A 25,044-nucleotide genomic window follows, 5' to 3' on the forward strand; every position below is an offset into this window, starting at 1 on the left:
TTCTCTCCAGAGCAAGGCATGGGTATTATCAGTGATGTGTTTCCACCTGTGTATACAGGCCATCAGAAAATCATGGAGAAGGCTTCCTCGGCAAGGGTCACAGGCATCCCAGCGGTGTGGCCTGAGGCCTGGGGTGGGGCTGGGTACATGCAGGGTGGTGGTTCACGTTCTCAGGCCACAGTTCAAGCCATAGTCGCCACCTCTCCCCTCGCCTGATCACCCATCGCTGTAGCTCCCATGTTCCTGAGTCAGAAGTTGAGAGTCACGTCCTGAGGAAGGACAGAAGAGCTGAAGGCAGGACTTGACACAGAAAACCCGGTCTGAGAGGCCATCCAACCCAACAGCTCAGGGCAGCGTCATGGCCTGGCGGGACTGACATGGGCTTTGTGTACAGACAGTCCTGGCTTCAGGTTCAAGTTCTACCAGTTAGTAGCTGTGCGCGCTTGGGAAACTAACTGCCTCTTGTGCTGCCCATCTGGGCTGGCCACACCCACACCCTCGGAGCTGTCCCAGGGCCACGTGAGCTGGGCCAGGTGCGTGCATCTCAGTGGGAACCAGGTGCTCTACAAGTGTCCATTATCTTCCCCCTGTTTTTCTCTCTCCCTTCCTTCCTCGCTCTCTCCTTTATTTAGTGGAAGAACAGCCCCTATCAAGAGCTCTGGAGATTTTTAAAGACGCAGACTCAAGTCCCACAGAGCTCAGGGACCTGTTGGGGATGGGAGTCCATCATTGGTGGATGGGGATGACGTCACGGGCAGGCGGCGTCGGGTAGGCTGGAGGGACTGCAGGCTGGTCTCCGAGGAAGCTGAGATCCGAGCAGAGTGTGCAGAGAGCATCCCCACGCTCCTAGAGGAGGGAACCTTCCAGACAGAGAGGCTGGCGGGAGCAGACACAGAGGGTCCGGAAGCCAGGCGGGACTGGGGCTGGGGTAATTTGAGGTCAATCTCCCAGCAAGAGAATGACGGAGAAGGTGGCTCCTGGGCCGGCGCTAGGTTGTGGAGGGGCTGGAATTCATACGAGGCTGGGTGCCCCTGGCAGCAGGCAGTGTGAAGCCATGATGAGAGCTGCTCCAGAGCCTAACCGGGTGACCTGGGGCAGCAGAGTGCTTTTTCCAGCCGTGTGGGCAGGGCACTTTGGAGCAGAGAGGATGTCTCCTGCGTCTACCAGTCAGGGTGGGCTGGACGGTGCTGCAGAAGCAAATAACCCCTACATCTCAGGGGGGTAAAATGACAGTGGTTTAGCCCTCAGGCAGGCAGAGGCTGCTGCAGATAGGGGCCCACAATCGGAATGCTGCAGCCCAGGGTCAAGCCTTCATCTCAGCAGCAGGAGAAGAGGGCCTGGAGTCGCTACACCGGGCTCCTCAGGGCCTAAACCATCTCCTCCAAACCCCTCATTCAGTCTGTGGGAACCCTCAGGCCAGAGTGGGGTGACTTGGGGCCTCTGTGCTGCCTGCAGGCACCTGGCACTGGGAGTGGCTGCCCTTTGGCCAGCAGGAAGGGGTGGGAGCATCAGTGGTGGGTGAGTCCTCCTGCCCTGCCAGCGCTCTCAGTCTGGGGATGGGGAGGGGGCTTTGGAGAGCATCCTTGGCATTTTAGTTTGTGATGTCAAGGTGTGGGCTTGTGTCGGCTGGCTAGGGGGCAGGAGGGGCAGGTGGCAGAGGAGAGGGAGAGGAGGAGAGGAAAGAAGAGGCAGAGGCTGGCGTGCCGGGGGCCCACCCAGCTGGCTGGCACGGAGGCCTCGCCCATCTGGATTTCCCAGGCAGTCTCCCTGCGCCTGCAGCCTCACCTTCCTTCGGGCCAGTCGGTGGGCAGGGCCAGCGGCCGGCCCCGGGTTCCCTTGCTCGCTCGGAGCGGCCCTGCTTGCGGCCCCGCCGGCGTTGGCACGGTGACAGTAGCCAAGTGTGCAAACTTGTGCCATTGTCCCCAGGCCAAGGGGAGCCATGGAGACTGGCTAATATGACACAGGAAAATGTTTGCTGATGGCAATTCTATGGGCTTTGTCCACCTCTTTCTCCATCATGACGACTCGATTTAAGTCCCTAACTGTTTGACTACAAATGCTAGGGGACCGTGCAACGCCAACCTTTTGTCCGGCCTCACTGAATGGGCAATTCAGGCTTTGTGCAGCTCAATTGAGGAAGCAAACATAAAGACAAGATTCCTGAGAGCTCCGGCCCCCTTCCCATGGATATCCCAGCACCTCGTTAGAGGGCCCTTCCCTGGCCACCTTTCCAACATCAGCGTGCTGCCCGCCCTCGCAGCCCCGCCAGTGCCCATGCCTTGGGAAGGGGGTGGGGAGAGAGAGAAAGAGAGGGAGAGAGAGACAGACAGCGCAAGTGAGCCACTCAACACTCAAGGACAGCGGGGAAAGCAGCCCGCCCTGGCTTACCCCGTCCGATTGTCTGTCTGCACTGGAGCATGGCAGCTGCAGGCCCGGAGTCTTGGGGGTAGGTTTGCAAGCCCATCTTTTCTGGGTCCAGCCCCTCCTCAATCTTGGACTTTATAAATACATACACATACACACACATACACACACATATGCGTACGCACACGACACACCCCGCCCCCTCGAGAAACCAGGGAACCGAGGTCAAGGGGAGGAGGGGCGTGGAGGCCGAGAAGGGAGAGTGGGCTGAAGGGTAGAAATTTACCGGGAAATGATTGCATTTGGGAGCTGTCTTTTTTGTGATGGTCCCCATGGTGACAATTTGTGACGGCAAAGAATGTGGGAACGGGGCCGCCGCCTGCTTGGGATGCTTTGTATCTGGAGAGGCGCTCCTGATTGGCCTGAGGGCCCCCCAGCTCCGGGGACCCGTCGTCCTCCATTCAGCCCACTCGAGGGCGGCACAACTGCCTCCAGCCGGACCACGGAGCTCGCCGGCCGCACCGGGCCTGGCCCAGGTCTGCGGCGTGGGGGAAACCTCTGCCGGGCCGCCTTGGCGGGGGCCCGGGCCCCCGCACCCTCGGTCAGTGTGGAGGCCCAGGCAGCTCAGGCCCCACTGGGTGGGGGGCGTGGGGCTGGCTGGGGCCTGGGGGAGGGGCGGGGGGCTGCAGGGTGGTGGCCGAGGAGGCATGAAATTGCTGCAGATGCTTCTACGGGGGAGCCCCCGCTGCCTGCAGCCTGCGATCAGCCCGCCAGGCAGACCTCGGCTTGAGTGCCAGACAGGGGTCCTGCCTGTCCTGCGTGAGACCTGTGGGTGGAGCGTGGGGACCAAGGGGGGGGCGGCGGCTGCTAGCAGGACTTGGGGGCGGGGGTGGGAGGAGGAGGGCACCGCCAGGCAACCAGGGGGCTTGGCCTTGCCTTAAAGTGGAGCGGCTGCCTCGGCTCAGAAAATGAAAACCTTGCTGGCAAGTCATGCCCTTCGGGCAGCGTGGTGTGTGGGGAGACATGCACCATTGCTGGTGGGCTCCCGCCCCAGCAATGCCTCTTGGTAGCGCCAGGTGGCCTTGGGCAAGTTGCCTGACCTGTCTCAGCCTCACCTGCAGATGCGGAGCTCTGTTGAAGATGAAATGGGTTTCTTCCCGTTGCATCCCAGAGGCTCTGGGAAATGCTTAGCAGCCTGAATGGGTATCCCATGACCCAGGAACTCTGTCTAGGGCTGAGGGGGGCTGAGGTGGGGACCACTGCTGTCTGCAGCTATGTGGCCTTTGGGGAGGGTAGAGTGTGGATGCTCGGAGAGACACCAACGGCTGCTGTGTCCTTCGCCAGGTTGGCTCTGTGCTCTTCCCTGGAGCTGCCAGCTGCCTGGAAAACCCAGCCTCTTCATGGAAAGCCCGGTGCAGTGGCGCTCTGGTGATGGCATCCGACAGTGACGTGAAGATGCTGCTAAACTTCGTGAACCTGGCGTCCAGCGACATCAAGGCGGCCCTGGACAAGTCTGCGCCCTGCCGCCGCTCGGTGGACCACCGCAAGTACCTGCAGAAGCAGCTCAAACGCTTCTCCCAGAAGTATTCCCGGCTCCCGCGGGGACTCCCGGGCAGAGGGGCCGAGCCTCACCTGAAAAGGGGGCCCGAGGACCGGCCCGGGAGGCCGCTGCCCCTCGAATCTGGCCACGGTTCCAGCCCCGGCGGGGGTGGGGGCTACAAGGAGAAGGCATTGGGGAACCCGGACCGGGAGGAAAGCCTCTCTAAGGAGCGGACCCTCCATGGGCCTGATCCAGGAGCTGCCAGGCCTGGCCAGGTGCCCATGAGGAAAAGACAGCTGCCTGCTTCCTTCTGGGAAGAGCCACGGCCCACCCACAGCTACCCCGTGGGGCTGGAGGGGGGACTGGGACCCCGGGAGGGACCTCCCTACGAGGGTAAGAAACACTGTAAAGGCTTGGAGCCCCTGGGGCCCGAGACTGCCCCGGTGCCCACCTCCCCCAGGGCCCCGGCTGAAAAGGAGCCACTCAAGATGCCCGGGGTTTCCCTGGTGGGCCGCGTCAGTGCCTGGAGCTGCTGCCCCTTCCAGTACCATGGACAGCCCATCTACCCAAGCCCTCCAGGAGCCCTGCCCCAGAGCCCGATGCCCAGCCTGGGCCTCTGGCGGAAAAGTGCAGCTTCCCCCGGCGAGCTGGCCCACTTCTGCAAGGACGCGGAGGGCCCGGGGCAGAAAGTGTACAGACCTGTGGTTCTGAAACCCATCCCCACCAAGCCGGCCGTGCCCCCACCCATCTTCAACGTCTTCGGCTACCTCTAGCCAGGTGGGGAGGGCCTTGGCTCCGTCCTCTGGCCTGCAGGGTATAGGGGACCCCCAGGAGCGAGCGCTTCTCATGAGGAGTGGGCTGGGTGAGAACCATCCCTTTGCATTGAGGGGAGGAGGGCAGGGCAGGATGGGGCAGGGGCTTCTTCTCGGGCAGCCGTCCAGCCAGCCCGCACAGCCTCTGGAGGCCAGCCCCTCTGCAAGCAGGCCAGTGACCGACAGATCACCCATGTGCCCGTGCAGACCTCAGGTGGCTGGGGCCCTTGCCCTGGCCCTCCGGCCACCCCAGAAGCCAGCGTTACACCACCTGTTCACATGCCACCCACTGTGTAAGCCAGTCTCAGTCTTGTTCTTCTTGTTCTTTGTAAATACTAAGAAGGTTAAGAGAATAAAGACATTTCTTTTTCAGTTTCCACATTCTCAGGTTCATGAAGTTGACTGGTCCCCTGGCCTAGGAAATGCTGGCTATGCCCCAGGTGGAGGGCTGCTTACAGAGGCTGTTGTGGGTGGCGGGGGGCGGTGCCCAGAGTGGCCCAGAGGCCTCCGTGATGCCTGGAATGGGCCTGGGAGCCCGACAGCTCAACCTGAAGGAGGGTGGAGGGGATTCCTGGGAAAGGGGGCTCTGGTTCCCCATGTCAGAAAGTAGAGGCCAGGGGAGGCCTGGAGCCCCAGAGGGCCCAAACTGCTCTGGAGAATAGGAACTGGTACTGGGGTGTGTGGGGGGGGTGGGTAGGGAGGGGTGAATCTGTCCTCCTGGTTCTGCCGTGGGATGTAGGGCTGGACCCTTCCTCTCCGGGCCTCCCTGCCCCACCTGCGGGATGAGGGGTGAGATGAGAACAGGCCCCTCGGTGGCACCTCCCACCCCATCACAGCCTCAGAGCAGAGGCTGGGCCAAGGCAGTCACGTTCGACGCTGGTCAGAGGGGAAGGTCAGGCTGAACCGGAACGGGGCCTCTTGTGAACAAAATAACTGGTTGTCTGACCAAGTTGTTTCTCTTGTATTCTTCGGTTCTGTGTCCGCAGGCAAAGTCATCATCAGCACTGTCATCGCCATCACCTCTAGCTAATTCAGATTCCTAGGTTTCCCTCTGCTGGCTCTCTTCCCAGGCCTGATGCAGCCCTTGGCACATACTAGGCGCCCATCAGTGGAAAGATGAGGGCCTCTGCCAGCGACCATGCACACAGAGGGGCACTGCTGGTGGGCAGTGGCCCTTGGTTTGGCCCCGATAGCACCCAAACCAGCCAAGCCACTGGAGGCCTCAGCGTGGCTCCGTGGCTGAGAGCGTGGGGGCTGCCACAGAGGCTGAGCGTCTCATTTCCTCAAAGCACAGTTCTCATGACTGGGTCCGGGGCAATGGGCCAGCCTGGTGGGGGACTCCACACCCACATCGACAGCATAACGTTGAACAGGTTATTCCCCATTCTGTGCCTCAGTTTCCTCCTCTGTAAAGGAGTGCATGCGTGCTGGGTCTCTCAGTCGTGTCCAGCTCTGGAGTGGGTTACCGTTTCCTTCTCCAGGGCATCTTCCCAACCCAGGGGTTGAACTTGCATCTCTTATGTCTCCTGCATTGGCAGGTGGGTTCTTTAGCACTAGTACCACCTGGGAAGCCCCTCCGTAAAGGAGGGACTGGATAAAGATAGCAATCAGATGCACCCACGGCTTCTGCATCCAAAGCGAGCCTCATAACTGGTTACAGACGCTCCCTTTTCAGGTCCAGATATGGCCTCAGAATCCTTCCTAACACAGGACTCCGAATTAGTGATTGCTAAGGCCTGCAGGTTCCCCTGAAGTGAGGCATCCCCAGGGATGGAGCAGCTTGCTCACTGGGAAAGTGGGTGGGTTTCTGGTGTTTTATGTCTGATGGTCTCAGAGGATGTCAGAGCCGCGAGGCCACTGGGTGCCGCGAGGCACACAAGCAGGGTTGTTTTGCATGCCCGTCTGGTTCATGGGGTAAGGAGTCCTCAGCCGGGACTCTCACCTCAGGCTGCCCCACTCTTAAAGAACAGAGAGGGTCCCTGGAGGAGGCATGTCCCCTCTTTCCTGACTTGCACGTCATTACAGAGGTCCTTGCAGGACCCATTGTGATAAGGTTCAGCCCCTCCACACAGTACAGCGGGGGTTAAACACTCTAATCCTGGCCCTGCCACCTAGCAGCTGAGTGACCTTGGGCAAGTTACTTGACCTCTCTGTGCCAGAGTTTCTTTATCCGAAAAATGTGATTGAAAATTTAAAAAAAAAAAAGCAAAAAGGAAAATAGACCTGCCACGTGGGTAGCTGTGGGGATGGTGAGAGCACCAGGCAGTCTAGTGTGACACAAAGGAGGAAAAGCTGCACCCACCCAAAGTCACCTAGTTATCTGACTATGTCTCTAGGTCCTTCCATGCCAACATTTCAATGTTTATAGACTGGGCGGCCTGCAGGAATGGGTTCTGGGGCCATCGAACCAGCCAACTCCTTCAGAGAAGGAGCCCTGCTCTGGGAGGCATGTTTCCTTGGGTTCTGCTCCAGCGCACGGAGCTTGGGGCCCCACAGCCCCTCTGGGGTTCAACCTTTCCCAGGGGGTATACCTGGTGGTGCTTCAGTCACACCCTGGGAGCCTTATCTGGAAGCAGAAACCTTTACCAGGGTGCCACTCAACAGAAGCACCCGACATCATAATTCCCCATGTGGAAGCAAGCTGGGGAAAAGACATACCTTGGAAATTCTCAGTATGAAAACAGACAGACAGCTGCAGCTGCAGAAGTAGCTGCTCCCCTAACCAAAACAGCACCGGGTCACATGTGCTTCTGCCCACGACATGGAGCCACTTCCGGGACTTTGACTGTTGGTGAGGCTGTCTACACATCTCTGAGGCTGAAATCTTCCCAGGGGCTGGGTAAGCATGGGAGTGCCGGCTGTACAGTCCTCTTGACAGCAGATATGGTCAAAAAAGGAAACCCCTGGCACAGTCTGAGCACCGACCAATCAGGATTGACCCCAGAAGCAGTGGGACATTAACCCTTTAGCTGCTGGATTATGCGGAGGTGGTTGGAGGACTGGGAGGGGAACCTGCAAAGGCCATGCCTGGGTGAGGCACTGGAGGGGAAGGACCCTGACCAGTGGCTGTGACTGACTGGTATGGACGTCCAGCAATATTCTAAGAACCAAGGTGACTCCGGGGCCTCCCAGGCTGGAGATGGTGCCAATGCTGAATGCAGGCTTCCCTGGTGGCTCAGCTGGTAAAGAACCCACTAGCCAATGCAGGAGATACAAGAGACTGCAGGTTTGATCCCTGGGTCGGGAAGATCCCCTGGAGAAGGAAATGGCAACCCGCTCTGGTATTTTTGCCTGGAGAACTCCATGGACAGAGGAGCCTGACAGGCTATATACTTCATGGGGTCGCAGAGAGTTGGACATGACTGAGCATGCATGCATGTGCGTGCGTGCACACACACACACACACACATACACACACACACACGCTGAATGCAGAGGCTGAGCCGTCCGTCCCACCTCCTGCCATCTCCTCAAGCCTCACCTCCTCCAGGGGAGACCGCCCTCTGACCAGTGTCCCCATCCTGCCCGATGCCCAAGGCCCCTGTCTGTTAGGACCCCCTAGGACATAAGGTGACCTAAGTGCTGGAGTTTTGAGAGTCTGCCTGATGCCCAGCCCCATCCTGAACACACTCAAGCATCTTTCTGTTCCATCCCACCCTAGACTGCCGCCATGCCCTCTGGCTCCCGGTCGGCGGAGGCATTCTGCAGTCAGGGTCTTCCTGACTGTGCACTGAGCCCCGGCCACTTCTCCTGGACCCCAGGGTTGAACATCCCCAGTCTGGGAGGGCGCAGGCTTCCTTCGGGATTGCTTCAGGATCTCTGCAGCACGAGACCACGAGACTCTAGCTGACCACTGCTGGGCTGGACCCCCGGGGATTTGCTGTGTGTACCCAGGCAAGTCCCTTCCCCTCTCTGGGCCTGTTTTCCCTTCTGTACCAGGGAGGAGGGGGCAAGAAGCAGCCAGATCCCTGAAACCCCTGGCTGGAAGGTGTTACTTGGCAGACTCGGCCTCTTTAGGAAGGCACTGGGACTTACTGGTTCCATGGAAAGCCAAGATGTAAGAGCCGGAAAGGCCACCAAGGGCCACAAGGTTGGGACCCCAAGGCCCCAGAGGTGCAAGCCCAGGCGAAGCCAGGCCTGGGACCAGTGCTCTCACAACCCGCCCAGCTGCTCATCTCCAAAGGCCATAAATAACCTTTGATCTCCGTTAAGCCTCTCCTAGAGGAGGCCCGAGCAGGCTCTTCAGCAAGGTCACCTGCTCTGGTGTCACCTGAGTGGCTTTAATCACGCGGGGGAAGACAGTGCCTATGAGCTACTGTGTGTGCTCACTCAGTCATATCTGATTCTTTGCGACCCCATCGGCTGCAGCCCACCAGGCTCCTCTGCCCACGGGATTCTCCAGGCAAGAACACTGGAGTGGGTTGCCATTTCTTTCTCCAGAGTGTGACTTCCATGGAAAAACAGGGTGGTGTAAGAGAGACTCAGATCTCGAGAACATGCCCCAAGTGCCAATCCTCAGTGCTCTCACCTGCAGCACCCAAAACGGGCTGGCGGCTCCTGCCCGGCTCCCCTCAAGTCACGGGAGGATGGGAGGATGTGGCGGAGGGCACAGGGCTGGCTTCCTGCCTCTCAAGCGTGGGGCCTTTGCGAGGATTGACGACAGCCTCCCTCCGGCACCTGCTCACAGGAGCCAGTATTTAGATGGCTTTCCCCTCGTATCTCAGCCTTTGTCGCCAAATGGGTGGGTTAAGACGTGAAGACAGTGCCAGGGAACGTGTGCATAAGACAAGGCCAGGTGTCAGGAGACCTGTAGGCTCTGAGACCCTGTTTGTGATGAAGCTCTGGTTTCTATGGCACTGGAACCAGGAGAGAGAAAGCAACGTTGCCAGCTTCGATCACAGGGCAGCTAGCTGCCCCCTCTCCTCTGGCCATCGGGTCTCTTCTGGTGAATTTAAGGACACATGCTCTGGGGCCTTTCAGAAGTCCAAACCAAAGTGACGCGATCAGGGCTCCACGTGCCCTGTCCCAGCCCCCGGTCCCACCCTCACTCCCACCAGGAGCTGGGCTGAGGACCTCAAGGCCCTGGAGGGGGCTGGTGAGAGACTTCACTGGGCAGGGCGTCATCTGTGCAACATTTATTGTACCTAAGGAAGCCCTCCGGGCCCGAGGTCTCCCACCCTGCTCCCCTGGGCCACAGCTTTGGGGAGAGAACTGAGTCAAGTGGAGAGTTTCACAGAGCACGGGGGGGGGGGGGGCACAGGGCAGCTCTGCAGCGAGGTGGCCCAGCAAAGACAGAATCACCCCAGAAAGAAAGCTCTCCAGCCACAGCCTGGAGGTGGGGTCAGGGCTTCGCTGCCGGCCCCCTTGCCTTCCCCCGACCACCCCAAGTTCTGCCCTGGTCCCGCCTCTCGGCCCCAGGAATGGAGCTTTCTGCCATTCCCAATGGCAGAGCCGGTCTGGGATCTCCTCATCCAAGTGAAAGCCAACCCAGTTCTTCTCCTGCTTGACACATCTGTCCTCTGCTCTGGGCAAAGCTCTGGCCCAGAGACCTCTGAGAGCCCGGCAGCTCCCAGCCGCATCTGTCCCTGGGTCCCCTGGATTTGGGGACACCACTGTCCTGAGACTCAGTGAAACCGTCTGAGGAGCTGCTCCGCCCCTGCGTGCTCTGGTTACTGGGTGTTCTCGTATTTCAGGTATCTGATCAGCCTGCCTGGAAGCGGCAACGTGTCCAGGAGTTTGATGCGGTACTTCCCAATGGCCTTTCGAACTCGCAGCCGGCAAAGATGAGCCAGGGGTCTTGGAGGTTCTGGAAAAAGGACAGAAAGAGAGATGCTGATTGGTTGCTTGCACCCGGCAGAGGGTTTGTATCTCTGACCCCTGGCTTGTGGGAAGCACCTGACCCGTGTGGCTGGCTAAGAGAGGAGATGCCCTGACTCCCCCATGCTCATGGTCCCTGCCAACTGAAAAGGTGCCACACTTCATTCATCTGCACAGCCCAAGGAAGAAGAAGGGCAGGTTTGATGTTGTTGTTTAGTTGCTAAGCCGTGTTCAACTCTTTTGTGACCCCATGGACAGTAGCCCACCAGGTTCCTCTGTCCATGGGATTTCCCAGGCAAGAATAATACTGGAGTGGGAGGCCATTTCCTTCTCCAGGGGATCGTCCTGACCCAGGGATTGAGCTCACGTCTCCTGCATTGTCAGGTGGATTCTTTACCACTGAGCCACCAGGGAAGCCCAAGGAAGGCAGGCACCAAACCTATTTCACAGGTGAGGGCTTAGCAAGAATCACGCCTGGCACTGGAGCTTGTCCTGGGCTCCCTCCTCTACGTGTCAGCCCAGACTCCGCCCTTCCTCATAGCCTCAGCAAATACGACCTCCTAAGTGATCCCATGCGTCCAGTTCAGCCCTGGGTTCTAGGAGGTGCAGAGAAGTCAGGATCAACAGGCAGGGACTGAGCAGGTCCCAGAATCCTACTAGGCCGCCTCTTCCAGGAGGCCCCCAGGGGATACTTCATTAAGTGGAGCTTTCTCAGCTAAGGGGTGGGGGGTGGAGAGAAGGGGGTAAGATTACCCCCTGATGCATCTAGTAATGGGGCAATTAATTTCAGCTCCTGATGCATCTAGTAATGGGGTAATTAATTGCAGCTCCGGGAACGCCATCCATTCATTCATTCAACACACACATGCTGACCCCTTCACTGCACTTGGCCCTGTGCTTGGGACAGAGGTACAGGGGTATCCACTCAGGAGCTTTGGGGAAAGCCTTCCATACCAGATGGTGCATCTGAGAAAGGTCTCGATGGGTGGGTAGGAAGTTGCCAGGTGAGGAACAGAGGCAGGGCAGTCCAAGCAGGGGAAGCAGCAGTGCCAAGCCAAAGAGACCGCCCAGGGGAGACAGGAATGCAGAGGGAACATGGGGAGGGTGGAGAGGCCAGGGCACCACAGTGTAGCCTCTCCAGCCGCCCCATCAGGGCATTTCTGACACTTCCACTGCCCTCTGATTTCAGGACAGAGCCTGCCCTGGAAAGCACAGCCCCTTTCTCAGCAGAGCAAAGGCTGAGCGTGTGGGAAGGCAAAAGGCTGCTGGCGGGCAGAGGACACAAGGCCTCCAAGGCTGGCATCCTGGCTGGCTTTGGAGTCTCTGATATCAACAACACAGCGTTAAATGAAAGTCAGTCAGTCAGTTCAGTCACTCAGCTGTGTCCGTCTCCTTGTGACCCCACGGACTGCAGCACACCAGGCTTCCCTGTCCCAGAGCTTGCTCAAACTCAAGTCCCTCCAGTCAGTGATGTCAGCCAACCATCTCATCCTCTATTGTCCCCTTCTCCTCCTGCCCTCAATCTTTCCCACCATCAGGGTCTTTCCCAATGAGTCAGTCCTTGGCATCAGGTGGCCAAAGTATAGGAGTTTCAGCTTCAGCATCAGTCCTTCCAATGAACACCCAGGACTGATCTCCTTTAGGATGAACCGGTTTGATCTCCTTGCAGTCCAAGGGACTCTCAAGAGTCTTCTCCAACACCACAGTTCAAAAGCATCAATTCTTTGGCACTCAGATTTCTTTATAGTCCAACTCTCATATCCATACATGACTACTGGAAAAACCATAGCCTTGACTAGACGGACCTTTGCTGGCAAAGGAATGTCTCTGCCTCTTAATATCTTGTCTAGCTTTTCCTCCAAGGAGCAACTGTCTTTTAATTTCATGGCTACAGTTACCACTTGCAGTGATTTTGGAGCCCCCAAAAATAAAATCTCTCACTGTTTACATTGTTTCTCCATCTATTTGCCATGAAGTGATGGGACTGGATGCCATGATCTTAGTTTTCTCAATGTTGAGCTTTAAGCCAACTTTTTCACTCTCCTCTTTCACTTTCATCAAGAGGCTCTTTAGTTCATCTTCACTTTCTGCCATAAGGGTGGTGTCATCTACATATCTGAGGTTATTGATATTTCTCCCAGCAATCTTGATTCCAGCTTGTGCTTCATCCAGCCTGGGATTTCGCATGATATAAACTGCATATAAGTTAAATAAGCAGGGTGACAATATACAACCTTGATGTACTCTTTTCCCTATTTGGAACCAGTCTGTTGTTCCATGTCCAGTTCTAACTGTTGCTTCTTGACCTCCATACAGATTTCTCAGGAGGCAGTTCAGGTGGTCTGGTATTCCTGTCTCTTGAAGAATTTTCCACAGTTTGTTGTGATCAACACAGTCAAAGGCTTTGGTGTAGTCAATAAAGCAGAAGTAGATGTTTTTCGGGAACTCTCTTGCTTTCTTGATGATCCAACGGATGTTGGCAATGTGATCTCTGGTTCTTCTGCCTTTTCTAAATCCAGTTTGAACATCTGGAAGTTCTCGGTTCATGTACTATTGAGGCCTAGCTTGGAGAATTTTGAGCATCACTTTGCTAGTGTGTGAGATGAGTGCAACTGTGTGTTAATTTGAACATTCTTTGGCATTGCATTTCTTTGGGACTGGAATGAAACTGACCTTTTCCAGTCCGGTGGCCACTGCTGAGTTTTCCAAATTTGCTGCCGTGTGGAGTGCAGCACTTCATAGCATCATCTTTAGGATTTGAAATAGCTCCACTGGAATTCCATCACCTCCACTAGCTTTGTAGTAGTGATGCTTCCTAAGGGCCACTTGGCTTTACATTCCAGGATGTCTGGCTCTAGGTGAGTGATCACACCATGGTGGTTATCTGGGTCATGAAGATCTATTTTGTACAGTTCTTCTGTATATTCTTGCCACCTCTTAATATCTTCTGCTTCTGTTAGGTCCATACCACTTCTGTCCTTTATTGTGCCCATCTTTGCATGAAATGGTCCCTTGGTATCTCTAATTTTCTTGAAGAGATATCTGGTTTTTCCCATTCTATTGTTTTCCTTTATTTCTTTGTATTGATCACTGAGGAAGGCTTTCTTATCTCTTCATGCTATTCTTTGGAACTCTGCATTCAGATGGGCATATCTTTCCTTTTCTCCTTTGCCTTTAGCTTCTCTTCTTTTCTCAGCTATTTGTAAGGGCTCCTCAGACAACCATTTTGCCTTCCCACATTTCTTTTTCTTGGGGATGGTCTTGATCGCTGCCTCCTGTACAATGTCATGAACTTCCATCCATAGTTCTTCAGGCACTCTGTCTATCAGATCTAACCCCTTGAAGCTATTTGTCACTTCCACTGTATAATCGTAAGAGATTCGATTTAGGTCATACCTAAATGGTCTAGTGGTGTTCCCTACTTCAGAGTCTCTGATATCAACAACACAGCATTAAATGAAAAGAACTATTTGTTCTTCTTGTTAACAAATGTTTATAGCACAATAAAAGGTTTTGCAATTTTTTCCCGCAGGGACAGGTTAGCTGTTTGTTAATTACCCTTCCCAGGCAGGGCAGGTCCAGAAGAAAGTGAGAGGTGGGATTCTCTCCAAGAACTGCTCTACTCTCTAGTGGCCTCTAGTGGCCAGTCCCAGTGACAGCAACCATTTATGAATTCAATGAATGTTTTATTGAGAATTTGGAGCTCCCAGCCAGTAAACAAGTCAATACCACCCTCCTTCCTGTGCCGCCCTGGCATGGGTCTCTCTCTCCACGCCCCCTCCACCGCCTTTCCAGTAACTTTATCAAGGGCCTCAATTCAAGTGCTCCTAGGCATTTGTGCAAATGGAAAATCCTACCAGAAACTTTAGACTTAAAGGGGCCCGGGGATCAAGGAGGAACTCGGCAAGACCGGGCACTGGGCTGTGGGACACCTGGACAGGTAACGAGGCAGCATTCTCACTGGGGACAGCAGCAGCAGCGGTGGGATAAAACTAACTTTCTGCGAGTCGGCCTCTGTGCCACGTGATCGACAAGCAGCCGGAGACGGGACTGTGCCCTTCAGACCCAGAGGAAACCCTGGGGCAGTTGGTTCTCCTTGGGACAGGCATGTCCTCAGTATCAGCTGAAGCACCCAGTTCAACTGTTCCTGACGCCTCACCTGCGCAGGTGAGCTCCACAATTCCTTAGAGGGATTTCTGGCCTGACAGCCAGGCTGCCTCAACTACGCTGCACACAGCTGTTGGAATGTGGCCAAAGCCCACCTCATTGTGTCAGGCACATCCCACTTGCAAACACCCCAGGCTGGCAGAGCTGGAGGAGCTGGACATTGAGCACGTCCAGCTTGCTCTGTTTGGACAGGGCCCCTGAGGTCGAGGGGCGTCCTGCCCACGATCACCCAGCAAGCCCCTGATTCCAGAGCTCTGGGGGCCTGCCTCCTAGACCAGTGCTGCTCCGGGGGTGCCCTGGGAGCATGTTGAAATGTACACATTTGGCCCCGCCCCAGACCTGCCAGGCTAGCCTCTGCATTTTAAATAAGATGCTCAGGTGCTTCGTGTGCATTTTACAGCTTGAGATGCCCGAGCCCATCACTTCCTCCTCCACCCACCACACGGCTTCCCAGTGGCCCACAAACCTGGACAACTTACCCTAAAGATCCTGACACCCCTCAGGGAGCTGCGGTTTTTGTTTAACACACCCTTTAGTGGATCTCGGAGAAGGCAACAGCACCCCACTCCAGTACTCTTGCCTGGAAAACCCCATGGACGGAGGAGCCTGGTGGGCTGCAGTCCATGGGGTCTCTAGGAGTCGGACACGACTGAGTGACTTCCCTTTCACTTTTCACTTTCATGCCTTGGAGAAGGAAATGGCAACCTACTCCAGTGTTCTTGCCTGGAGAATCCCAGGGACAGGGGAGCCTGGTGGGTGGCCGTCTCTGGGGTCGCACAGAGTCGGACACGACTGAGGCGACTTAGCAGTTAGTGGATCAAATCTGGATTTGAATACCCGCTCTGCCACTAACTAGTGATAAGACGTTTGCCCAAGTGACGTCTCTCTGGGGTTGGCCTCCTCATTTACAAAACAAGGGATCATGGAGACACTGGATGAGACACTCAGAGCCTGGCATGAGAAGGTGCTCATCAAATGCCAGGAGCAGTCACAGGCCCCGAGTCCTGGGCCTGAGTCAGGCAGGGGCATCTGCCAGCAGCAGCAGCAGCGGCAGCCCGTACCTGCTTTCTCCTTAATGACAGCCCAGTCCTCGAAGCTGTCAATATGCTCCTTCAGCCTCGAGCAGAGCTGCACGTTGCCCACGTAGTCCAAGAGGACATCGATGATGGGCCCTGCCCAGCGGCTCACTTCTGGGGCAGACAGGAACTCGCAGAACTGAAAGAGAACACACACCAGCGCTGGGGTGCCCAGGATCAAGAGCACTGCCTCAGCAAGCTCATCCTACAGGCGGGAACCCACAGCCATTGAGGGCAGGGGACATGTCCGAGCACAGACAGACACCAGGCAAGCCCAGGGTAGAATCCAGCTCTCCAGATCCACACCTCTCTCTCATCAACACAGGCCTCTGCTGACCAAAGTGGGAGGTGGGCAGCTTGGGCCCCCTAAGCCCCAACTTCCTTGTCTAGAAAATGGGTATATGACACTCACTTGAAGGGTTTTTTAAAATGAGAATTAAGGCAATATAAACATAAACTTCGTTGCACATAGAAGATGGCCCTTAAGTGATGCCATTAGCCATTGTTAATAGCTCTAAGAGAAGAGTGTTTCTAATTTCCTTTTTAAAGATTTGTTTTTTCGCCTATGGTGGGTTTTTGTCGCTGCACACAGGCTTTCTCTGGTTGCAGCAAGCGGGGGCTACTCTTCATTGCGGTCTGCAGGCTTCTCTTGTTGCACAGGCTCTAGGCACGCAGGTTTCCATAGTTGCGACTCACAGGCTTAGTTGCTCAGTGGTATGTGAGATCTGGGACCGGGGATGGAACCAGTATCCCTTGCAGTGTTGGATTCTTAACCATTGGACCACTAGGGAAGTGCCTCTAACTTCCTGTTCTTTGGACTTTGACTTATTAAATCACACCATGGGCAGGTCTTGCCTCTGGGGTCACTGACTTTCTGTAGCTCACCTGCTCTTCTATTAGGCCTGTTCTCACCTCTACCCGGATCTTGGTCCATCACCGTGATATTCCAGGTGTAGGTTTGCTGGGGGTGGTGAACCCCTCAGTTTTGCAGAGTTCCCCACTAATCGCCTGCCGAACTGTTCCCTCCCCTAATACAGAGGACGGAAATGCTCCTGCGAACTGCTAAGGCCTGCTGCCTCTAAAAGAGGTTAACCACTGAATTTCCACTGCCTCCAAAGGGTGCTAAACGCCAGCTCACAGGCCCTCCAAAGTGCACTAACCGTTAGTCCCCACTGCCTCTAAATCCTGTTCACCACCGTCTCCAGCTGCCTCCCAAGTGCAGTCCACCCTGCCGAGGGTCCCCCCTGCCTCCAGTCCCCCCAGCCTCGGGAGCCCGCGGGGCCTGGCCGCAGTCCCCGCGGCGCGCCCCCCTACCTGGACCGCGCTGGGCGCCTTGTCGGAGGCGGGCGCATCGTTGAACCTGTTGGAGGGCGGCGGGGCGGGCGGGTGCGGGCCGTTGCCGTACAGGCACGAGAAGCAGGGCTCGCCGTCGCAGCCGAGGTCCATGAGGAACTTGAGCAGCGACAAGCACTTCATGGCGAACATGATGGTGGCGGGGAAGGAGGTGGGGTGCGTGGCGATGTAGGCGTCGATGTTGGCGCCGTGGTCCAGCAGCAGCTGCATGGTGCGCAGGCAGCCGTGTCGGATGGCCACGAGCAGGGGGTTGATGACGTCACGGTTGGGGTCGGCGCCGGCGAGCAGCAGCAGCTCGGTGGCGTACACGTTGTTGTTGACCACGGCGAAGTAGAGCGCAGAGCTGCGGCGGTCCTCGTAGAGGCGCGCGCGCTCGGGCGCTAGCGGCGCGTTCACGTCGAAGCGCGCGCCCAGCAGGGCCTCGAGCACCTCGTCGTTGTTGCGCTCGGCCGCCAGGTGCAGCGGGCTGATGCCGCTACGGCGCACGCGCGTGCGGCTGGTCACCGGCAGCAGCATCTGCACGATCCTGCGGGTGGGGCGGGCACGCGCGGGTCACGGCACCGGACCCGCCGGCAGGGGGCGCCGAGGGGCCCAGGCTCAGACGCTCGCAACCACTGCGTGGGAGCGGCAGGGCCCACCAGCAGGGGGCGCCGTGGAGACGGCCAGTCTCAACAATTACACTGGAGGGAGGCCAGTCTCAACAATTACACTGGAGGGAGAGGGGGCCACTTTACAGATAAGGAAACTGAGGCCCAGAGAGCTTCCACCACGTTCTCAAAACTTCAGAGCCGGTAACGAGTGGAGCTGGGCTTCAAACCCAGAACCCCTAAAGCTAGTGTGAAGTGAAAGTCACTCAGTCGTGTCTGACTCTTTGCGACCCTATGGACTATACAGTCTATGGAATTCTCCAGGCCAGAATACTGGAGTGTGCAGCCATTCCCTTCTCCAGGGGATCTTCCCAACCCAGGGATCGAACCCAGATCTCCCACACTGAAGGCGGATTCTTTAGAAGCTGAGCCACAAGCCTCCAGAGTCTGAGCCCTTTAAAAATCTCAGCCAGATCGGACTGCAGTTTCAAGAATCTCTTGCTGACTTCTTTCAGGCTAAGGGGTATTTCTAGAGGAATTGACTGGAAGGCCCCCAGACCTAGAGTGGGAAAACAATGAAGTTGTGCAGACCCTGCCCTGCCTAGGTCGGTGGAGCGGGGCGGAGCGGAGGGGGGGGGAAGGGGGGTGTTTGGGGGTGGGGACAGCCCTATCCAAGGGCTCACTATGTGCCAGGACACCGTCCAAAGGCTTTACACGCATTATTTGGTTTAATCTCCACAACAACCCATAAAGTGTGTCTTGTCATTCACATTTGTTTCAGATGAGAAAAATCCGTGCTCAGTGATGTTAGGGGACTTGCCCAGGTCATATGTTGGGAGACACAAACCAGGACTTGTCCCCTCCCCTGACTCCAGGGCTAAGCTGTCCTATATCTCTGTTTTGCTGCCCCGAGGACTTGAGGGAGCCTCCAGGTCCTGGGGAACAGGAAGGGACAAACGTGTCTGTCCCAACCACTCCTGCCCCAGGCCCTGGTCAGCCCTCAGTGACCGTGACGTCGCCTCCCCTGTCCTGTGGATCTCAATGCCTCTTCCCCTGAAGGCTGATTCTAGCCTCTCCCAGGCTTGCTGCCCTGCCTATGGCCTGGAGAGGGCTGATCAGCTGTGGCTGAGGCTGGAGATTCCTGCCAGTCCTGACTGTGGTCTCTCCTGTTGAATCAGGTGCTGTTCTCAGCAGTTAACCTACAGTAATCTATTATAATATATCCTCCCAACAGCCCTATGAGGTGTGTACTAGTATTAATCTCACTTACAGATGAGGAACCAGAAACCCAGAGGGGGTCAGCGACTTGCCCTGGGACACACAGCCAGCCAGGAGTAGGTGATGGCGGCAAGGTTTGAACCCAGGTAGTCTGATTCCCCCTAGAGTAGCTGTCTCCAACTTTTTCAGCATCAAGGACTAGCTTCACAGAACACAATTTTTCCATGGACTGGGGATGGGGGGATGGATTCAAGCGCATTCTATTTATTGTGCGCTTTATTTCTATTATTGCATCAGCTCCACCTCAGATCATCATGCAGTAGATCCCAGAGGTCGGGGCCCCTTGCCCTAGAGTGAGCTACACTCTTAGCCACTCCCCTACTTCTTGTGTAGCCAGTGGTCAGGTGACAGCTGCTATGTCACAAGGTTTTGAATTCCTGACAATGCACTAACTTGCCTGACCCATTTTACCTTCTCTACAGCCCAGTGGGGCTGCCCAACTGGGTCTGTGGCCTTCTTTATGACAGAGGGGGCTCAGAGAGATGAAGTGACGGATCAAAGGCCATAAAGCCGTTCTGGGGCTTGACCCCAGGACTCCTGACCTCTTGTGTTTGCTCTCTTCCCCTAAACCCCTGTCACCTGCCAAGCTCTTGCCACTGACATGATTCCAGATCCTAATTTCCCCAACCCCTGCTGACCAGTGACGTCAGGTGGGCTTCAAGGAGGTGACCACAGCAGGGCGAGCAGGTGCACCAAGCCTGTTCCCAAGCCTCTCTGCCTCTTGGCACTTGGGTTTCCTGGGCTTCTGGCTTCCTGGAAATCTGATGCCAGGGATCTCCCATTAGGATCCCAGTGGAAAGTATTATTATGGTTAGTGATGCCGTGTTTGCTTAAAATCTGCCTCTCAAACCTCAAAAGGAAATTCACACACCCAGGGGGGCTAATTGCCTCCTAATTTCTATTTGTGCAGGCTCAGGAGGCCGGACCTCACTCTGTAGAGGTGCTGGTCAAAGGCAGGGCCAGGGCCTCACCCTGGACCACAGCCATCGCTGACAAATGCTCTGTAACAGCCGTAACGTGCCCAACCACGGGAAAAAGAGTGAGGGGGACTGCCCGGGGCTGCTGGCCAGATGGGCTGATATTTGGCAGGTCACAGCTGGTCTCCAGTGGTCCTCTGTCGAACCAGGCAAAGTGGCAGAAATGTGGGAGCATGACTGGAGGCAGCCTAGGTCCCAGAAGCATCATCTTAATAACAGTGAAATCATCTAATTGTTGTACACTTCTGTAGGACATGGCCAAGCTGAGAGTCAGTGTGTCATGCTGCATGGGGCCTGGAGATCAGTGTGTCCAGCCTCCCATTTTACAGGGGGTGAAACTGAGACCTGAATATGGGGGCGGGGAGAGAGTGAGGTTGGCCTGGAGGTAGATAGCAAAGCCCAGGCAGAATGAAGGTGTTGGTGGCCCCAGTGCATGTCTGCATGTCATCATTCCTCTCTCCCAGCCCAGTTGGTGGGAAGAAGGCAGGAGAATGAAGGCTGGACCCAATAAGACAGGCTGGGACCTTCCTACTTCTCCCACAGGCAGCCCTGGGACCACAGGAGCTCGAAATGCAACTTAAGCAGACAGCAAAAGTGCCCGTTGCCTGGTACAAGTTTTGGTGTCTGGGAGGCCCAGTGTCTCATCCGTCTCTTCTTCTTTCCCCAGCACAGAGGCTGCACCCACCAGCTCAGCCTCCTGGGTCATCAGGTCATGGTGGTGTGACCTTTGCCAGCATTCAGTGTAAATTTGACCATGGACTTGACTTTCACAAGGGAACCAGCTGCCCACAAATGGCTCCGCTCCCAGTAACACTGGGCAGGGGTGTGTCAACCCAGCTCTGTATTTGTGTGTCTGTGTTGGGGGGATTATCTCTCCTCTGAGGTTGTGTGGAGCCAGAAAAGACTCCACAGAGGAGAATCTGCCTGAGGGTGTCCCCAAGGGCACAGTGGAACTTCTGCCCATGAGGGGTCCCTCGGGGGAAAGTCTGCAGCTTTTCACCTGGGAGCTAGAGCAGGGAAGCAGTTTTCCCAGAAAGAGTTTTAAAGGTCTTGCAAAGGTAATATTAATTAGAAGTAAAAGAGAAAGTATATTTTAAAATGAGGGGGCCAGAAGTAAAGTCCAAAGGCAAGTCTGTGTTATATGTCAGCCACAAAATTGAGTCTAAGATACTGGTTCTCTCCTGGGATGCCTCATAAAATCATCTGCAGCCCCAGCCCCAACCCAGATTGCTTTCAGTGAGATCTCTGAGGCTGGGGCCCAAGCGTTGGGACTTTAAGAGTTCGCCAGGGTCCCAGTGTGTAGCCAAGGTTGAGAACCAGTGGTTGCAGTGCTATTCTAAATTCAGTTTAAAGGAACCTTGGGCCATCTGCTCTTGTCTAATACCAACAGTTTCTTAATAAGTCTCTTTGGTGCTAGCTTCCCTGGTGGCTCAGATGGTAAAGAGTCTGCCTGCAGTGTGGGAGACCCGGGTTCGATCTCTGGGTTGGGAAGATCCCCTGGAGAAGGAAATGGCAAACCACTCCAGTATTTTCGCCTGGAAAATCCCATGGATGGAGGAGCCTGGCGGGCTACAGCCCACGGGGTCCCAAAGAGTCGGACACGACTGAGTGACTTCACTTTCTTTCACTTGGTGCTGAGTTTTAATCTCAAAAGTTGCGTTTGCTAAACTGGATGAAAACTAAGAAAAAAGTATATCTTGGAGGTGCCTAAGACTTTGGGGTCTTGGGGGCCACACCTAAATGTCACGCTCTGCAGCAAATGCTCTGAATTCACCATCTGGCGAACATGGACCCCAGCTGCTGGAGCCACTTTCCATGCCATGGATGGGCAGGGTATCCTGGTGGGCAGCTGAGTGTGGAAAGCCTAGAGAATGTCACAGCAGATCCCCGAGCAGCCAAGGAAGGACGGCATGGAGAGGGCCACATGCCACACGCCCCGGGGTGAGTGCAGCACTGGGGCCTTGCCTGGCGGGGGCCCTGCCAGGTGACAGAAGCTCGTGGGAACCTGGTTTTACCCCTTTGTAGGGCAGCCCTCAAACTGTGGCCTGGTCCCTCTCACTCTTGGGGTCCAGAGGAACCTGGGATCTGAGAATGGAGGGTGAACAACCAGAGAAATGGCTTTGGGGGTCAGCACGAGTCTCAGGCAGAAGACTTTCCAGGAGCATACATCATTCACATAGGTGGTTCCAGAGAGGCCCAGCCTTGCTCCCTGGCCAGCCTTAGGCATGCCCAGTGCTCCATCAAACTGTCCACTAGCTAGGGCCAGACTGCTGGCTCCTGGGCCCACCTGAAGGCATTGGGTGTGATTGAATGATGCCAAGTGACATTCCCAGCTCTGCCACGCTCTGGCACGTCACTTCCCGTCTCTGACCTCGGGTCCCTCCTCTGCAAAATCATGCTTGATTACATCAGTGTTCCCCCTAAAGGTCTGACTGGGCTGTATCTGGTTGGCTGGGAGCTTTTCAAAGATAAAGGCATGGACTGCTTCTCTCCTGGAGATTCTGGTTTTGTGTGTCTGGGAGGCGTCCTTTAAAAAACAGCCCAGAGTGACTGTGCTGTACAGGCAGGTTTGGAGAGCCAGTGGACCAGGAGATTTCGAGGGTCAACCCTTCTCTCTCTTTCCCTCTGGATCTTTCTAGAGTCAGACTAAGGTAAACCATGTTTGTTGACTGCTGCTGGATCTTTTTGCAACTGGAGAGCGAGATGCTATCTTGCCCATCACCTCTGCCTGACTTGAGTTGCTTTTGTCCTTCCACTGGCTTCACTGAAAAATGATGGAATTTACCCTTCCTACATAAGAGAACACAGACCCAGCAAGCACCTACTGTGTGCTGCACTCTGCTGGGCGCTTTATTTCTACTCTATACACACGTGCATCCATTTCACGTGCATCCAGTCCCCATAACAGCCCCCCAGGCAGTCTGGCTACTTTGTATTTTACAGAGGAGGGAATTGAGGCTCAAAAAGGTTAAATAACTTCCTCAAGGCCTCAGTAGGAATTGAAACCCACATCTGTCTGCCTCATAGCCTGCTATGTGGCCCAGAGAAGGTGAGGTCTCCTGTGTGCATGGATGGGGTGGGGAGGCATCCTTGGCTGGTCATTTGTGTGGGTACCTGCAGAGCAGGGCCTGGAGCCCTGAGGGTCAGCTCTGTCTCCTGTGTCTCCGTTCCATTCCCCAGGGTGTCATTCTCACCCCCATCTCCCTGAGTTGAGACCACCCACACCCCCCAGCATGCACAATCTTCTCCCTGTTGGGGACAGGGCTGAATTTCCTGAAGTGTGTCATCTGGGATACAGGAGATGGGATTATAGGTGAGAAGGTTTTTATTATTATTATTAATTGTAAATTGGTAATTTGAACAATGTAATGTTTCCTTTTGAAAATAAATTCGTTTAAAATAAAAATGTCTTTAAGGGACCATACTAAGAAGTGAAGGTATAGACATCTAAAAGCAGGAAGAAAGTCTGTGAATGCTCAGTTTAGGGAACACTGGTCAAGTGGAAATTACTGGGCCCATGCATCCTTCACGGTTAGCTGGAGTTCCACCCCCTGGGCAAGGCTCTCCTGACCCTCCAGCTAGTGGTGGTGCAGGTAGAAGTTTAACAGCTTGCTCTTCGGGGGAAGGAGGGGACTCTGATTTCTAACAATCACCAGTTTCCATGAAGTAAATACTCTCACCAAGGCCGATTTCAGACTACCAAGGTGATCAATCAGCTCACAGCAGTTGCACAAGCCAGGTCTAGCACACCTCTGCTTCCAGCCCACGCTAGTCTCGAGGACCAGCATGCGACTCAGCCCTGCGTGCTTTTTCATTTTCATGAGCGTGTTTCTCTATGTGTGCATGCATGCATCTTCCCTCTCACCAAACTGCTCCCTGAGAGCTTTAGCTTCTTTCATCTCTTTCAAAGTACCTAACACATAATAAGAGCTCAACAAAAACTAGCTAGTACCAATGGTACTATTTGTATTATTGTAGATGTTCCCTGTATCCTTGCTTACTGCCTGAGAGGCTATTTTTGTATCCCCAACAGAAATATCCCCTAGTCTGGATTCCTATCTGGCTTCCTGTGTGGAATCTGGTAGACATAAGGTTCGGAACAAGTGAGCTCCTGTCATGTACAAGCTGAGTGATCTTGGGCAAGTCACTCAACCTCTCTGTGTCTTAGCTTCCTCATTTTGAAAAAAAAAAAATGAAGGTAATCATATCTACCTCAGTAGATCTATTAATGGAATTATGAAAAGTAGAGTTGTTAAAAGGATTAAATATGTTTATAATGTAAAGTGCTGGTAAGTGCCTCATAGGAGTTTGCGGTTATTATTGTTGTGGCAATTGTTGTAAGCGTTCATTCTAGCTTGCTAACTGCTTGGTGGTGTCCCACTTTTCCACCTAAACCGTGACCTGGGCCCTGAACTCTCCGGCCCTCCCTACCCCCCAGTGGGCGGGGCATTCGGAGGAATGGGTGGGGAAGTGGGAGGAGCCGCGGGACCTGGGGCAGGGCCTGGGCTGACCTGTAGTTACCCTTCTTGGAGGCGATGTGCAGCGGGAGCATGCCGTCCTTGTTGGTCTTGTTGGCGTCCGCACCCTGTGACAGCAGGAACTCCACCACCTCCTCGTGCCCGTTCTTGCAGGCCTCGTAGAGGGCGGATGCACTGTCGCTGGCCTGTGTGTTGATGTCAGCGCCTGGAGAAGGAGAGGCGGACTGGTGAGTGATCAGGCCGGTCACTGTCCTTGATGTAACGCCCACCTCGGGCTGGGTGCTGCTGCCGTAACCACCCTGACACACTGGATCACCCGGAGGACCCCCAGCTCCTTTCTGCTACACTGAGACCCCGGGCCGCCAGCCTGAACTGCCATAGTGATGCTGGGATTTACCAGCCACTTGCTCTATGCCGGGCCCTCCCTGGTGGCTCATGTGGTAAAGAATTTGTCCGCATTTCAGGAGACCTGGGTTTGATCCCTGGGTTGGGAAGATCCCCTGGAGAAGGGAATGGCAACCCACTCCAGTATTCTTGCCTGGAGAATTCCATGGATAGAGGACCCTGGCAGGCAATGGTCCATAGTGTTGCGAAG

At 55.4% G+C, this 25,044-nt stretch overlaps 2 protein-coding genes across 2 annotated transcripts in view; one reads left to right on the forward strand and one right to left on the reverse strand.

Moving 5' to 3' along the window:
• On the forward strand, positions 3,709-5,093 carry FAM181A (family with sequence similarity 181 member A). The gene has a single exon (XM_018065882.1). The coding sequence runs from the start codon at positions 3,796-3,798 to the stop codon at positions 4,675-4,677; it is 882 nt and encodes a 293-aa protein (XP_017921371.1). The 5' UTR covers positions 3,709-3,795; the 3' UTR covers positions 4,678-5,093.
• ASB2 (ankyrin repeat and SOCS box containing 2) overlaps positions 9,837-25,044 on the reverse strand; it is a 47,730-nt gene continuing 32,522 nt past the window's right edge. The window contains exons 7-10 of the mRNA XM_018066414.1: positions 24,483-24,654; positions 17,091-17,655; positions 15,762-15,915; positions 9,837-10,522 (exon numbers count right to left, since the gene is read on the reverse strand). Coding sequence (XP_017921903.1) covers positions 10,386-10,522; positions 15,762-15,915; positions 17,091-17,655; positions 24,483-24,654 — 1,028 coding nt within the window. The 3' untranslated portion in view covers positions 9,837-10,385. The remainder of the gene's footprint in view (positions 10,523-15,761; positions 15,916-17,090; positions 17,656-24,482; positions 24,655-25,044) is intronic.

The sequence above is a fragment of the Capra hircus genome, chromosome 21 (assembly GCF_001704415.2).
Source record: "Capra hircus breed San Clemente chromosome 21, ASM170441v1, whole genome shotgun sequence".
Lineage (NCBI taxonomy): Eukaryota > Metazoa > Chordata > Mammalia > Artiodactyla > Bovidae > Capra > Capra hircus.